General features: G+C 44.6%; 1 protein-coding gene across 1 annotated transcript in view; it reads left to right on the top strand.

Annotated features, from left to right (window-relative positions):
* The window catches only part of LOC108228377 (syntaxin-1B), an 18,939-nt gene extending 2,164 nt beyond the window's left edge, over positions 1-16,775 (top strand). Inside the window, exons 3-9 of the mRNA XM_017403926.1 lie at positions 3,379-3,453; positions 6,573-6,646; positions 7,352-7,460; positions 7,600-7,673; positions 8,492-8,629; positions 8,709-8,819; positions 9,728-16,775. Coding sequence (XP_017259415.1) covers positions 3,379-3,453; positions 6,573-6,646; positions 7,352-7,460; positions 7,600-7,673; positions 8,492-8,629; positions 8,709-8,819; positions 9,728-9,808 — 662 coding nt within the window. The 3' untranslated portion in view covers positions 9,809-16,775. The remainder of the gene's footprint in view (positions 1-3,378; positions 3,454-6,572; positions 6,647-7,351; positions 7,461-7,599; positions 7,674-8,491; positions 8,630-8,708; positions 8,820-9,727) is intronic.
* The last annotated feature ends 6 nt before the right edge of the window (positions 16,776-16,781 follow it).

The following is a 16,781-nucleotide window of genomic DNA, read 5'->3' as shown; positions in this document are numbered from 1 at the left end:
GTCAGACTTTAGAACCAGGACTGGGTCAGACACCAGAACCAGGACTGGGTCAGATGTCAGGCTGTGGTTCTGGCTGGGTTTTGTAACTCCAGTCATGTGTTTCCAGAATCCAGAGGTTTTGGTCTGCTCAGACCGACCCGGTCCGTGTGCCGGTCTCAGCGGTTCCTGAGCTGTTCAGACTTCCGGACCTTAAATCCAGATGTCAGGTGTCTGAGCGTCACACCTTCACCTCGACCCGAAGCCTCAGCCGTTAACGGCAGCTTGATGAGCTCTGCGGCGCCGAGTCGGAGCCTCGGAGGATCCTGCTGGCAGAGCGCCACCGAGCGCCGCCATCCGTCAGTCCGCCGCTCCTCCCGAGGAGGATATAAGAGGCTCGGGCTGCGGCGCGTTCACCACGACCCCGAGTCTCCATGACTCAGCAACAACGAGTCAAAGTCACCGCCGAGGCCCGGCGCTGAGGTTCGGAGACGAGGCTGCAACAGAGCTTACGTTTACGTTGAGTGCAGACCCGCATTTCAGAATTAGATCGCAGTGGAAAAGTCTTTCAAACTGCACCGTTTGATAAAGTTCAGGAGAATCTTTTTATGTTTGAGTGTCTGATGGCGGCCATTATTGTAATAATTTAATATTTTAATCAAAAATAAATCGGGTCACAAGTTTCTGTCGCTGTTTTTTTTGAGGCTCTGAAGCTGAACAGTTTATCTTCACAGGTTCTGGTTTTTAAACGGATCTTCCTGATTCCTGATCAGGAGGTTCTATACACGGTCTGCTCATCTTCTTACTGAAACAGGATCTGTAAGAACCAGCGGGGAACATTAGAACCCGACTCAGAGCAGTGATTGTGAACGTAGCTCTTCTTTCACTCCACGTCAAAACAAACAGCAGGAAAAATTTGCCAAATCCTTCCAGTCTTTGTTTGAGGAACTTTGTTTTCAGTTCGGTGGTTTTCTGACACGTTTCATTCAGTCTGGATTGAGTCCTGTGATCTGAGAACCGGACGGTGTTCAGCAGGAACGTCGGTTTAAAGCGCCTCGGTGCGGAGACGACAGGCTGCAGTACCACGAGTGGCCACTGGGCGAGGAGTGGCGCTCTAACTGTACAACAACACGATGACCAGAAGAACCTGAAGACATAAAACACGTGTTTCATTTGTGATTCTAGGTTTAGATTTAGACCAAATCAGAAAACTTTTGTTTCTTTAAACTATTTATTTTATTTAATTTGTGTTAAAACGTCTGACAGCCTGAGGTTTTAGAGTATTTACAGCTCTTTTGTTCTGCACGCCCTCACTGTTTGAGTTCACGTCACTGCATGTTGGTGTGTTGTTGCATGATAAATGATGTGTTTTGTTTTGTGTTTTCCATCCTTTCCTTGTTTTTTTTTCCTTTTTGTCGTGTTTTTTTGTCCCTCTGGTCTCGTCTGCATGATGCTGTGACGTCTCTGCTGCTTTTTAAACTGCATGATGTTAAACTCGGCGGAGGCAGCGAGTTAACCCCTGAGGACATGTGAGTATGTGGATGAACATACCCACAGCGCTACAGTCAGCGTGGGGGGAAGGGGGGAGGAGTCAGTATCTTACCTGCAGCGGCGGCGGTCAGAGTGACCTTAGTTTAACGGCCAACGAGGAAACGTTCTTTTGAAGCTAGAAAACATCTTAAATATTAAAGGACACCAAACAGTTCCTGCCTGAAACTCTTCAGGATTTTTTTTGTGTTAATCTAAGTTATAACAGAGACAGACTCTTATTTTGAAAGGATCTCTGAGCTTTATTTTGAGCTCTGCTTGCTTCTGCTAACTGCCATCGATGTCTCTGGGGGGATTTTTAACAGTTTTTTGGGAGAATTTCTTCTTCATTGTTCGAAGTTCTGCTTCCAAAATTCTCAGTTCTCAGTTCCTGAGTTAAACAAACCAAAAAGGCCATTTATTGTGAAAATCTCTACAGGAAGTAGGAAGCTGAGCTCAGAATCAGGTCTTTGTGATAGAATCGTAGGGAAATATCTTCTTCACGCTGATCCGAGCTGACGTTCCGACTCTTCTTCCTCTTCTACTCGTGGCTTCTTTCCTCCTCAGCTCCTGAATGATGCATGATGGGAAATGTAGTGAGAGCAGACGGCTGCAGACCACAAACATTCAGGATCGATCCTTCGCTTCACTTCTCTGCAGAATTTATCTTTTTTATTTAAAATGTTTTATTCTTTAGAAGAAAACCCTGACACTTTGTTGTTGTTTCTTTAAGGCATGAATACAAAAACTAAATTAACTGAAATTTATATCTTATCTAACTGGTGCTGACTTCCTGTAACAGCAAAGTAAAAGCTCTAATGTCTGAGTGTCAGTGAACGCAGCATCGCGTGGAGCTGAAACACGTTTTAAAGAGTTTTTGTTGAAACTAAACGAAATAAAACAGAAAAATAAACCGACTGCAGGACGAGTTTAAATCTATTTCCCAAGATTTTACAAAAAATGAAAAATAAATAAAAATAAACAACTTTAACATTAACATTTAAAAATTGCAAGAAAAATAAGTTACAAACAAAATAAATGTTTAAAACGTTACTGATTAGAGCAGCTGTAGATCAATTTATTGATCAGTGTTTCAGCAGATAACCACTCATCAATCAGCCTCGTTAATCTGATTGGTTAACGATCAGCCAATTAACGCCCTCCGAGGGCCATTTGAAGCAGCTCATTAACTGTAGCTTTGTGGGCGGGGTCATTTTTTGTTTAGTTTTAACAGAAGTCTTCATCATCTGAAGATATTTTAGCGATCAGGAAGATCTGGTCTCGCTCAGACGGTGATGCAGTCAGACATTAGTGGGTCGAACACTCGACCAGCCTGCAGTCAGAGCTGCAGCAACGCCCTGTTTGCTCTCTGTGAGGAAGAGGAGGGATGCAGCGAGGCGGTCAGACGGAGAGCAGGGTGAGTCAGAGGTAGAGGAGGCTGAATGGCACTGCAGCGCTCGTAAATCTGACTGCACTGCTGCAGTTAGAGCTCCAACATGGCCGACTGCTCGTGCTTCACAGCCTCCTCCTCCTCGTCTTCCTCACCCTCCTGACCCTCACAGGCAGAAACCAGCAGGAGGTCCAAACTCCAGCTTCAAACTGCATCAGCCGCTGATGATATTTACTGTTTTCAGCTCAAATGAAGCTGAGTTTAAAAATAAATCATTAAAAATCAACTCTGCAGAAAAACCAGATGTTTCAAAGTGAAACTTTTATTACTTTCTGTTTTCTGGATGTTTGTAGACTGATCAGCAGATCCAGAACGAGTAAAATGTTCTGCTGCTGACATAAATCTGTCAGAATAAACTCAGAACTTTTTTCAGATTTTATTTAGCTTCACCTGAAACGTCGTGACGTGTTTCTTTTTTGTTGCAGAGACCAAACAGGAGTTGGAGGACCTCACAGCTGACATCAAGAAGACGGCTAATAAAGTTCGCTCAAAATTAAAAGGTAAAAGATTCAGTTGGTTTTTATTGTCTGAGGCTCAGTTTTACAAAGTTTGAAACTTTTAATAAATCAGGACTGAGTTTCATTAACATCCATCCAACACAGTCAAGTACATGATCGCCCACCTTGGTCATCTTCATCTTCATCTTCTGATTGTTTGAATGATTCTTTAATGTCTTCAGTAAAAATGTGGGTTTTGTGAACACTTAAATAAAAACAGAGACAGGATCCAGTAATTTTTCTCTTTTAAATCCCAACAGAAACAAAGCGGTTGTGTTTGTTATATTAATGTTTTCTGGGACTGAAATGTGGGCAAAAAGCTTTAAAATCCTGGTCTTTTATTTGATTTACAGACTTTAGTTGTGCATCTTCTATATTTGTAAACGATGAAATATTTTAAAAGTTAAACTGAAGAAGTGATTTTAAACAGCAGTGAAGTCAGAAGAGTAATATCTGTAAAAAGCAACCAGCTCCTCCTGCAGTTTGTGCTGTTTTTATCAGGCTTCTCTCACGTCAGCCTTCAGCTGCATCGGGAGATGAAAATATTCAGAGAGTGTGAGGGTGATTTATCAGGCTGCAATCGCTGGAACAGCAAACAAAACACAGATAAAAACCAGACAAGCTAAAGAGCTTAAAGCTACAAGAAGGACACAAAGAGAGCGACTGCATCTGCAGCGGTTCATGCTGAGGGTTCAAGGACATCACTGCTTTAATGTGGAGAGCCAGAAGATGGACCACACACACGCACACACACACACACACACACACACAGGCAGTACTTATGCAGACTGAGAATAGCTGCGATGGAGCTATAATTGGAATCCCCACGAGGCAGCAGCGAGTGTTATTGTCCCCACAAAGACAGAAACTCTGCAGCATCTCGACCGTAGCTCTGAAATCCTCCGAGGGGGGGTCCAGGTTCACAGAGTCTGCATGTTCTTCCAAAGGTATCGAGTGAGACCGACGGTCAAATGAAGCCGTTCGGTTCTTTAAAGGCCTGGCACCTGTCAGCCTGTATGACTGAGTCTAAAGATCTGCTGCAGACCGAGAGTCTCTCTGTGGGCAGCATCAGGGACCTGGACCTGGACCTGGGTTTGATGCTCCGACACATTCTGGACCTTCTGTAGAGGTCTAAGGGGAGCCAGTGGAGCTCAGTGAGGAGTGTTGGGACATGAAAAGAGACCAAATATTTCTGGTTCTCACACACATCTCCGTTTACCTTCGACACCGTTTTGGTCAGAAGTTTCCATCCTCTCGTCATGGACACGAATATCAGAATTATTTGGAGCTTTGAATGATGTATTTGAACCAACAGGGTGGAATGATTACACAACATACAACCTCAGAGACCTCAGGCTTGTCGTCTCCATCCTCATCTTGGCAGGATTGATAGCATTCATTGAGTTAGTTGGTTTCCTGTTGGGACCCGTCGTTTAATCAGAGTCCTCAGGTTGAGGTCGGGGAAGTGATAAATGAAGTGATAAATGAAGTGATAAATCATTACCTCAGCATGATGCTACCACCACCATGCTTGACAGCTGGTTCAGTGTTTGTAGTGGAAGAAGGCCTCTCCCTGACTCCTCTAAACATCCTTCTGGTCTCAGTCTTTGTCTCGTCTGACCATCAAACCTTCCTCCTGAAGGTGGACCTTCAGACTAGGGGCTTCTCAGTCTAAAATCAGATCCTGGTTTCTAATTTATATTTAATTTCAGGGGCTAAGAGTGTGTTCAGCAGAGATTTTATATTCCTGGAACAGATTTTTACATAAGAACTAATAAACACGTGTCTTATTTTTTCTTTTTTTTTTAGCTAAAGATGCTAAACATGTCCTCAATCAGACACATGAGGACACACAATCTGTTGCTTACTCACTCAGTTTTCATATCACTGTCACACAGATACACAAAAATACACAAATACTGCACGCTCGCACCATCGGTGCTGTGTGATACTGCTGAGTCATCGTGGATCCAACAGCAAGCAGCCGGGCCACGAGCCAGGAAACATGCACAAATGATTTTAGCTGGAAAGAAATCCGAGGACATGACATTGACCTGTCGCTCATCCCCGAACGTAACCAGAAAACTAACCTTTCTGCAAAGATTTGATGGTTTAGATTATAAGGACAGATGCAGGAGAAGGTCCCCACAAAGACAGGAAACAGAAGGTCCCCGAAATCCTGTGAAACAAGAACACGTGTGCTCCTGAAAAGATTACATAATCATCTCAGCTCATCTTCATCACACTGGCGAGACAATCTTCATCAGTCACATGACCGAGACAGAGCTGCAGCCAGTTATTATAACACACACACACACACACACACACACACACACACACACACACACACACACACACACACACACACACACACACACTCACACACACACACACACACACAAATTCAGCTGATCAGGTCGTTGTCAGCTCAGATCTTCAGCTCTTTTACAAAAACTCTGTCGGTCTGATACTTATTGAAGTATTCACTGAAGCCTGTAATCCTGCCAGCGCCCCCTACAGTTCGTTCACATTTTAACGTATCATTCCTGCAGACTTATCCTCTGAACTACATCACATTAAACATCACGGTGTTCCAGCTGCAGCTCAGAAAATCTGTCCGATTTGCTTTTAACGGTTCAGAAAGAAGGTTAAATATTACAGAAACAAGGCTTAACGATGTAATTTATCCACTGAAACGCTGCAGCATGTTTTCTAACAGAGACACAAACTAATACAAGCAAACAGAAAAAGGTTATTTCTGCAGCTGTCACCTTTTTGATGCATGAATCGGCCATATTAGGTTTTAAGGTTAAAGTTTTTGAGTCAAAAGTCCAACTTTGGGGGGTTTCAGTTGATGTTTATGTTTTAGACTTAGAGATGCTGACCTCTGGGTATAAATACAACAAACTATTAGTACTTCTGGATATTTAAGGATTATATAGACAGACTTGTTATCAGTTCTCTAAAACAAAATGTAGCCTGAGATACCACTACACGTGTTAAATGGTGTTCGGCTGAAAGTTGGGTTACATCTGAGGAAAACAAACATCACATCGGCTCTTTCACAATAAGAGCACTGGTTAAAACGACTGCTGACGCTGTACGTTTGTGTGTTTGTGCAGCAATCGAGCAGAGCATCGAGCAGGAGGAGGGTCTCAACAGATCATCAGCAGACCTCAGGATCCGAAAGACACAGGTGAGTGGCGTTCAGGTGAAGCATCGAATGGATTTATTACATAAGAACATCAACGTGTGATTAAAGTTAAACTCAAACAGAGAGTTATAAACACCTCACCCAGACATAATTATCTCTTTCATTTAAGATCTGTGGGATTCATCTGGAGATTTGATGAAACTCTACTCCCTCTGTTAATTTAAATTCATGTATTTGTTGTAATTTGTTAACAGTTGATAAAAGACTGAGATGTGGGATCCCTTCATGCTCACTTACTTTCTCTGCTGAAGCTCTTTCTGCTTCTTCTCTGAGCATCTTCATGTGGGTGGTTTCACGCTGCAGTATCGTGCTCTGTGATTGGCTGCAGCGTGGACCCAGCTCTCAGTCTGTCTGCCACCTGGTGGTCAGGAGAAGAACTGCAGCATCAGCAGCTTACACAACCACAGGGATGTGTGCAGAGATAACACCACCTCTGCAAACACAAAGACACAGAAATAACTCACTTTGTGCCCACAGGCAGAAGCCGTTTCTATCTGGTCCTGTTTACAGCCACAACAATGATCTTTATTTATAATTCTGCAACCGCTGTGATATAGAAGCAATAAAAACAAAGTCAGAGTTTAACAGAACTAAATTACATTTCAGTGAATGTGTTTTCTGACAGTGTGTTCATGTTTTCCAGTCCAGCCAGTTGACATCCAAGTCCTCCTCCTTGTCTCCCTGCAGCACTCGACGCTGTCACGTAAGTTTGTGGAGGTGATGACCGAGTACAACACCACGCAGTCCAAGTACCGCGACCGCTGCAAGGACCGCATCCAGAGACAGCTGGAGATCAGTGAGTGCACCACAACACACTACACAACAATATACAACAACCCAACACAGGCTTGAGTCCGGCTGCTGTCAGGTGTGTCCTGCTGGAGTCACATGACCGTCAGGTGTTCTGATCCGGTGTTCCTGTGTTCTGTCTGCAGCTGGAAGAACCACCACCAACGAGGAGCTGGAGGACATGTTGGAGAGTGGCAAACTGGCCATCTTCACCGATGATGTAAGCGGCGCACCTGAGCCCGGCTGTTGCTACGGGTTACCTGCTCCGTTCTGCACCCCCGCCACCATACGGGGTCCAGACCGGAGCAGGAGCCGCGCTCAAACATCAGGTGAACACGGCCTTTGTCACATGACAGCGAGGGGGGAGGGGAGGGGAGGGGGGCAGCTTTTATTTTGAAGGAGTTCCTTCAGATTGTCTTCTCCTTCAAAGTAAAAGCTTCCATGCATTCAGGAAACACTGATGTGTGGCAGCAAGCAAAAACTGAGCTCCTCTGGTTGAAGCCACGCCCACATGTGATGTCACAGTGGGCTGACCAATCAGTGGAGGTCAGTGAACCCAGGTAATCAGCAGGTTTTCACTCTGAACAGGTAACTGAAATATACAATTAAAACACATCTAATAGTTTATTTTTATCTATTTAAACATTATTTAAACAAACAATAAATAACATTCAGTGATTTTATTCATTTAATTTGGAAAAATACAAATAAAACTAGAATCTGATGGAACAACAGATTTAAAAAAACGTTTTTAAAGGTTTATTTGATTAATCTGTTAATGTTTGTTACACATTCATTACAAATTTATTTATTTTTTATATTTAACAAACATTTTGTTTAGTTTTGTGTAGGTAGAGGTTAATTTCAGGCGTATTTATTCTGCTAAAATGAGGATGAACCAAAGACATTTTTTATTTCTCACCTTTTTGTTGATAATTAACCAGAGCGCTCCTCTGGTCTCGAAACAATTCAGTTTTTACTTCTCGCTGGGATCAAATGTTTGCCAGATTTAAATGTTTGTCTCCAAACTTTCTGCAGATCAAAATGGACTCTCAGATGACCAAGCAGGCCCTGAACGAGATCGAGACCCGACACACCGAGATCATCAAGCTGGAAAACAGCATCCGTGAGCTCCACGACATGTTCGTCGACATGGCCATGCTGGTGGAGAGCCAGGTGGGTCACGTGACCTCAGGAGGCCAGCGGGCGCGCCGCGGCGGGGCTCGGGTGTTAAACTCTGCCGCGTGTGTTTCAGGGGGAGATGATTGACAGAATTGAGTACAACGTAGAGCACTCCGTGGATTACGTGGAGCGAGCCGTCTCCGACACCAAGAAGGCCGTAAAATACCAGAGCCAGGCTCGTAAGGTAAGACGTGCCGCGGAGTTATCGGTGTTTTCTGAAAGCTGTACGCTTCAGATCAACCGTCTGATGAGTGTTGGACGACGACATGAACCAGTTAAGAGTTTAAATGTCATCCTGACCCAGGATGGAGACGTTCTCTGTGTGGTCCATCTGACCCAGAGAACTTAAAGGAAAACACGTTCATATTCCAAAGTTCTTCTCTGTTTATGGGGAACCTGTTATATAAGATGTCTTCAGCTGTCATCAGAGACGCGGCAGAAAAAAGTATAAAGTTGAATTTGTTGTTGAAGAATCCCCAGATCTGTTCTGTTGTGTTATTAAAACCAGCGAGCTCTCGTCTCCGAGTCCTTCTTAAATAAATACTACTTCAGGAGGACTCTGGTTAACTTCAGTCTCATCGGTTCCGTTTCCACGTCAGTTGGCCGTACAGATGTTGGCATATTTTAAAACCAGAGGTTTGGGAGGCTTTGGCTTCATGAGAAGCTCAGACTGATTGGTCGGCCCGGTGGTGCGTTCAGGTTTTATCCAGGAACTCAGACAGTTAGTGATGAAGATACAGGACTGTCCCTGAGAAGGTGCACGGGCTCGTTGTACCTGAAAGGGTTCACAGAGAACCGTAAACATGCTTGTTCCTTTCGTTGGAACCTTTAAAGGAACATTTCTTGTATTTTAGGATGGAATGAGGTTAGGAAACAGCTGAGCTACCCTCAGAGCTCACAAGACTGTTTTAAGGTGGTCCAGGTAACTCTTAGGAGCAAACATGAAGAAAAGGTACAGGCGTGTAGGATTGTTTAAGGAACCATGCAGGTTCTTTATGGACATCACTGTCCCTGTTCTCTGTCCTCCGGAGAACATCGAGAGGCGATCAGACCAGCCGCACCTCAAACGCTTTGTCTCCTTCCGCCCTGCAGAAGAAGATCATGATCATCATCTGCTGCATCATCCTCGGCGTGGTCCTGGCGTCGACCATCGGCGGCACGATGGGTTTCTAGGACATCCCACCACCTGCTGCCGTGACGACCGACGCCGACCAACCGACAGCCAGCAGAGAGAAGAAACAGCGACGACAACACAAAAACTTGAAACACAAATGCAAGACAGATAACCAATCAACTAGAAGAGATCAGAATCTAATCACAGATAAGAGGAAACACCACAGGTTTGGGCGGGGTACAAAAAAACAAAGAAGAAAACACGACATCATATTCTAGCTGACTTATCCAAACAACGTAAACAAAGAGAGGGTACAAATATTTATTACAGATGTAAATGTATTAAACATATGAAGCAACAGATGGGTTAGCTACTTGTAAAAAAACATAGCCTAGGACATTTACTTGTTTGTTTCTTCAGCTTTTTTCTTCTTTTTTCTTGTTTGTTTGTTTTTTGTGAGTCTCCGAGGACAGTGACGGCTGCTGGGTGGGAGTTCTGTGGGATTAATCTGTTCCGCTTCTCACGTTCATTTCTGGAAACAAACATTTAACACAGAAATCCAGAAAAAACAACAACAACCTTTCAGAAAGGAGATCAGTCTGAGGGCCGGTTCTGAAGCAGTCTGGAATGTCGCGCCTCGCCGTTGGTTTAGATCGCCACTCATTGGCTGCTTGCTCCTCATTGGTTGCTCGTTCCGGTCATTCACCTCGGTCAACCTGTTGAATGAGCTCAGAACCCGTCCTGCCGGAGCCTAAAACCCGTCACACTGATGTTTCTGCAGGGGTCAGCCTCCCCTTAACTGTGGGACCCCTCCAACCAAAGATGGGGGGCGGGAGGACCTCTGGTCTTCCTGATTATTTAATTGGCCGGGTGACGTTTGACTGACAGGTAAAAGTGGGGTAGGAGGCTTTAAAGGAGGGTGGGAGGAGATGGACAGTTAATCTATGCAGTTAAAAGAAAGTCCCGCCTACCCATACCGAGACAGCCAATGAGAATGGGGGATTCATGCTGAAGCACCAAGAGCCTCAACAAAACTAACGAGAAGAGCTGAAAAAACGAGTTCTCCGAGCGTGATATTTTGTTTTCTGGATGGGGAGCGTTTGATGCTTTTTGTCGTGCTGCTGTTGTGGTGCATGTGTGACGCGTCCTGTGAAGCCTGGCATCGTGTCGATGTTTAGCCCGTGTGATCCGGTGTGTGTTTGTGTTGGAGGTCTGTGATGCTTCAGTGAAGCTCAACGACGTTTCCTTCCAGTGTAGGGATCTTTCTGACTGAACTGCACTGCTGAGGGTTAAGATCCAATAATTAACAAACCAGAGTTAATTACATCACTGGTCCCCTTCAAAATCTGATTAAACTAATTATAAAACTGTCAGCTGTACATTCAGTGGAGTGTTTATTTTACACAGTGGGTTTTAAAAGAGAAAATAAGGATTAACTGAAAGCCATGAAAATGCAGACTGTAAACATGTTGAGCATTAAACTTAAAGAGTAAAAACTAGCATGTAGCATCTCTGCACAACAATATGGAAGCTGGAACACACATTCCTCCACAACATGAACACATACGTATGTTTGTGAAGACGCTAAAATCTCCCCTCCATCACATGACCGTCCCGTGTTGGCGCTGGTGTTAGCGTTAGACTGCGCTGCTTTGCATGCTGTAGCATTAGCCCGTGTTTGTGTAGAAGCTTGTTGGACTTTTATCAACAGTTTTTGGTCTTTTTTTTGAAGAAGTGGAAGCAGTGAGTTCAGTCCAGTGCTGCGAAAAGGTTCCTGAAAGTTTAAGGAAAGGCTAATAGCTTCTTCTAAGCTAATCAGTAACATTTTGTAATGAAGAAGGATTTTAGTGATACAAATTTACAAATATTTAAAAGTAAAATAGTCACTTTAAAATAGATTAATTAGACTATGTTAGCATTAGCACTTAGCTGTAAGCCTGCACAAGAATGCACTCGTTACACCGAAGATGCTAATTAAAGCTAATGATGACGGCGTGTTAACTTCAGCTGCCTGGGACAAAATACACACGTGTTACATTTCAAGACTTTATATGTTGTAGATGCATGTTTTATTTTGATGTTGGTGACGTGAAACTTGTTGAAAGGTAACAAAATGTGTGCGTTGCCTCAAACTGGGCAGAAGGTTCTGTTGAAAAGTTTGTGAAAAAGTTACAAAACATGAAGATATTTTATGATGCACTCAGAGGAGCTGTTACTGTCAATTAAATTTAAAAAGGTGACGCGACAACAGCTTTAGCTTCAATAAATCAACTTTTGGTGTGGGTCAAACAAATGGACCGGGACCTCGTCCGGTCTTAGTCGGTTTCCAAAAGAACTCTGTGGTTTGGATCTAATTCGAAACAAAATGGAGCAAAACTCCAGAACTTCAGTCTAAATCTGAAGCTGCATGAGGTGATGAGTTCCACAACAATCACCTTCATTTAAACATGTTTTAAAAGTCGCTCCATGTGTTGGATTAACAACAGTGTCCACTCTGAATGTTTTGTGACCTGCTCATGATTGGCTGAGACTGGGCTGAGGTTTTAAGGAGGAAAGTGCTCAGGCTCTGTGATACGGAGGTCAACGGACTTCTGTTGAGGCCGACGCTGAACAAAGTACCACCTTAAACTCACTCAGCACTGCAAGCAACACGTTTAGTTTGTTAGACGTAGAGAAGTAGTCGGTGTTTAGTGTAATATCTGTATTTTCTCTGGAGATGTAGTAGTTAGCATTGTTAGCTTTAGGTGTCTGTGATGCTCAAAAACGTTTTAGCTCCAGGTTTGGAGACGAAGGGAGGGTTTTTAGTCTTATTCTTCTTCTTTGGCTTTCCAAAACCAAAACTGCTTATTTCACCAAAGTCTCGCCCCCACGACTCGTCCCAGCAGCAAACTAATGTCTCTGAACAAACCTCCTGTAGGCTTAGAAGTTTCTCAGCTTTTGTGTTGTTAAATTCTGTTTTCAGAAATTATTTCCAAATTTGTACAAATACCAGTAGATTTAGGAGTTTCAAGCTGAACAAAGCCCACCGGGTGTGTGTTTAACACGTCTGATCCGATGTTTCATGTTTGTCAGTTTGATGCTTCGCTCATCAGAGAGTCAGCGACACAATCTTTCATTCAGCTCTGCGTTCTCGGTGGCCGATGGTTGTCCGGGTGGCGTCCCAGTCGTCTGTGGTTTCTGCGGTGGGGATGGTGGCAGACGGAGACCTGAGGTGTGAGGATGTAGCACCAGCTAGCTTCACGTCACTTCGCCGTGCGTTTTCTGTAAAGTTTCTGTTTTTACATCAATAACTGAATACGGTTCGGACCTTGAGTGTCTGAACCGATGAGTGTTTGGACTCTTCAGCGTTTGGACCAGAAATCATCGGACCCCTGAGTGATCAGACCCCCGAACATTCAGACCCTGAGTGTTTGGACCCTGAATGTTTGGACCCTGAGCATTCGGACCCCTAAGACCCCCGAACATGCGGACCCCTCCTGTCTTGTGCTGTAGTTGTTTGTACAAAAAGACGAGGATGACGATGGTTGGGAGCCGGACCGGCCCGTCCTGCCGTGTGTAATAATTACAATAATTTAAAGGCATGCAAAACGTTGTGGAGTTTGCATGACGGTGTTAGTTTTCGTACCCCACCCTGCCTTCCTTATCGTGCACTTTACCATCTGACCCGATTGATTAGCACATTAGCTACTGTTACTACTTATTCTCATATTTGTGTTTTGTTTGTTGGGTCGTACTTTTAGCGTTCTGTTGAAATGTGAGTTCTTCCGTCTGCTTCCTCGGAACCTCTCGATAGTTTCCACACCTCCTACATCTGCGCTGCCTGCTTCATTCGTGTCGTAAGGTTGTGGAGGATTTATCTCCACACCGTCTGAGTTTGGAGCTGTGGGATAACCTCCTGTTGAGCCTCCGCCTGGCCTTGTGTGTGCAGCATGCTTCCCCTCCTCTCCGGTGAAGATCGGTGTGTGTGTGAGTGTGTGTGTGTGTGCGTTAGCAGCACGAGTTTGTGTAGACGTGCGAAGCGTCTGATTGCAGTTTGTCGGGTCGCAGCTGTTTCAGAAATATTTGAAGAATTCGAAGATCATTCGGGACGCCATGATCACTGTTATTATTTCCTTCAAACCAAAGCGTTTCTTTCCTCCCTCGTGTTCTCGAAAAGTTTGCCCCAAAATATCCAAGAGCACAACGCCGGTCAAGTTTACACTCAGAAATTAAAAAAATGAGACAATAAAAACTAACCCCCACCACCACCAGCCCTCACTGCATGTTGGTCTGTCCATCAATCAATCAGCCAATCAATCTATTGATCCTACAGAACAAAGTCTGCCTCCGCCCGTTTCCTTTTTACCCGTAGATGTTTGTTTGTGTCTGATTGGTGGAAAAATACTCCTTAGTTTCTCCTCCGTTTGAGACAAAGGTGGTGCTTTCTTCTTCAGTTTATGTTCTGCTTATTTTCTTCTTGTCTTCTTTTCTTGTACAGCTTGTTTATCAGTCGTGGTCACACTTCAGGGTCGATGCTCCTCTGCAGGTTTTCAGGGTCAGATTGTCCGAAGCGCTCAGAAGTTATGAAAAACAGAGGTTTCCAGCAGCTCCTGGAAGGTGAACATTTAATCCTCTCTGTCAGCACCAACCCGAGGCCGGGCGTTGAAACGATAAACCTTCCCATTAGTTTCTCTGTAGGAAGAGTTCCTGTAGATGTTAGGGACAGAAGAGCAGGCGGCCATCTTGTGATGAAACCAGATGCATCTTCCAACATCATGAGAACATCTCTGTAGAGACGGGGTCATGAATTATATCAGAAAGCAGAAGTTACCTGTTCAGATGGGTAATAATCCCAGTGATGGAGAATAATGTCGAAGCTCTTTTTCTCCAGGAAAACTGACAATAACATAATTATTACTTAAACCTGGTGACATTTTCAGTTTATTCAGGTGGAAATAAACATTTCAAAGTCGTGGAGCGAGAACCAGCAGAGAGCATCTTCCTGTGTGTGATGAAGGACTGCAGCCTTGTCAATCAATATTTAAAGAAGAATATATAAATATATAAATGTAAATCTTACACCAACATACTGCATTTGTAAACCTGTATATGTACGTGGCTGCGGGGCCTTCCTGCTTCTGTTGGCGGTGTACAGTTTCTGTCAGAGCGGGACACAAACAGCAAGAAAAGAAATCACGCAGAGACGGCTTCGGTGCGACGCAGAAACTCCAAAGATTGACTTCCTGTTAGCTGTTAGCTGTTAGCAACATAACCCGAGGCGTTGGTCCTCCATCCCCTGTGGACACAACGCGTGCTGCGTTCAAGTTAGTCGTATTTTCCCCTTCCTCCGCCGTCTGGCCGAGCTCTTCTCTGCCAGGATTTTTTTCTTCTTCCTGATGAAACTTTCAGAAACCAAACCCTGTTTCGTGTCCCGCTCCGGGTGATCCATAAATATTTGTGTTTGTTGTTACGAATCGATTTCTTTGGTCCAAACATGTCTCTGCTCTCTTCTTAAAATGAGACAGTATTTAGTTTATATCAGTGTTTTCTTTTTCCCTTAGTGGGAGGAGTTAGGGGAGGGGTCACATAGATAGACCACGCCCACACAATCCTTGCCATAACATGTAAGAAATACACTTATTATTATTATTATTATTATTATTATTATAACCATAACTGAGAAATAAAATGCAGTAAAACATTTGCAGAAACCCAGAGGGAGAGCGAACAGCTTCACACAAAGTGATCAAACTAAACTTTTAAAACGGAGGTTACCATAGCAACGATTTCAAGAAAAGGACTTTATGTTATCATAAATTATAGTAGTAATATTGAATATTGAATGCTCGCAATTTTGTCAAACTGAAACTGGAATCTTTGTGTTATGTAATTATTGTAAATAACTTCAAAGAGAGAAAAAATGACTTGCATGTCTATGTATAAATCTACTGAGATATTATTCCTGTCAAAGTTGACGAGCCGTTCGACCTCTGTCCTTTTTCGCCGCGCTGACGTCACCTGTCCTCGGCCCCGCCCCCGTCCGCTTCCATCCATCTCTGTCTGCGTGGCTGAAAGACGTCGGCAGCAAGACGAAGACTCGAAGCTTCCAGCGTTGTTGTCGTCCGCTGTGTTCACGCCGGGCAGCAGACAGAAAAGGGGCGACGGTGTTTTTGGTAGCAGAACTTTTACTGAGCTGCAGAGTCGCACCTTTTCAAGCCTTCGGGTCTTTTCTTGTTTTTGTTTTTGTTTTCCTCCTGTCGGCACAATCCGGTTTGATCAATCAGGAATAAAAAGATCCGGTGTTGGTGGCGTGAACACAGCTACACATCCATCCATAACCCCAGCTCCAGAGGCTCCGCCCACTGGATCCTCTGATGAAAGTGCTTCCCTCCATATTAGGAAACTTAACCCCGCCTCCAGGGCTTTAGAAGCCACGCCCCTGATCATTTTGGAAGTCCTGTAACAAACTCTCTGTTGGACGTCTCTCAGCCACAAAGAAACCATTTCCCCCAGCGTTTAGTCTGCACCCAGTCCTCCCCACCAGTTCATAGCCATATCCGAAGCGTTTCGTTTGGTCTGAGCAGTTCGGTTTAAACATCAGAGACGAGGAAGCGTCCCGGTTCGATAAAAGCTGAAAACCAGCCTTCATCTCGGCCTGGAACTCACCGAAGACGAGCTGTCCTCAACAACCAACATGTCTGCGACCTGAGACTCAACCCCAAGTTCCTCCTGACGTACCTCACAGCGCCACCGCAGTCTTCCTCCTTCTTTGATTCCTCGCCGAGTTCCCGGTCGAGATCTTGGCTCGTCAATAAAACGGCGGCCCGTTTGGTTTGACACGATCAGTGCGCCTTCGAGGAACGTGGTTCTGCCAGAGTCGCTACTTTCAGGCCCGGGGGAACGAAGCGTGCAATATTCTGAGTAACAAGGGCTGACTTTACCGCGGCGAGGCGACGGGCCGAGGCGCTGGGCCGGGGCGACGGGCCGAGGCGACGGGCCGAGGCGACGGGCCGGGGCGCTGGGCTGAGGGGACTGGCCGTCGGATTGAGACGA

This window comes from Kryptolebias marmoratus, linkage group LG12, assembly GCF_001649575.2.
Source record: "Kryptolebias marmoratus isolate JLee-2015 linkage group LG12, ASM164957v2, whole genome shotgun sequence".
Lineage (NCBI taxonomy): Eukaryota > Metazoa > Chordata > Actinopteri > Cyprinodontiformes > Rivulidae > Kryptolebias > Kryptolebias marmoratus.
This window is presented reverse-complemented; position numbering and strand designations above follow the sequence as displayed.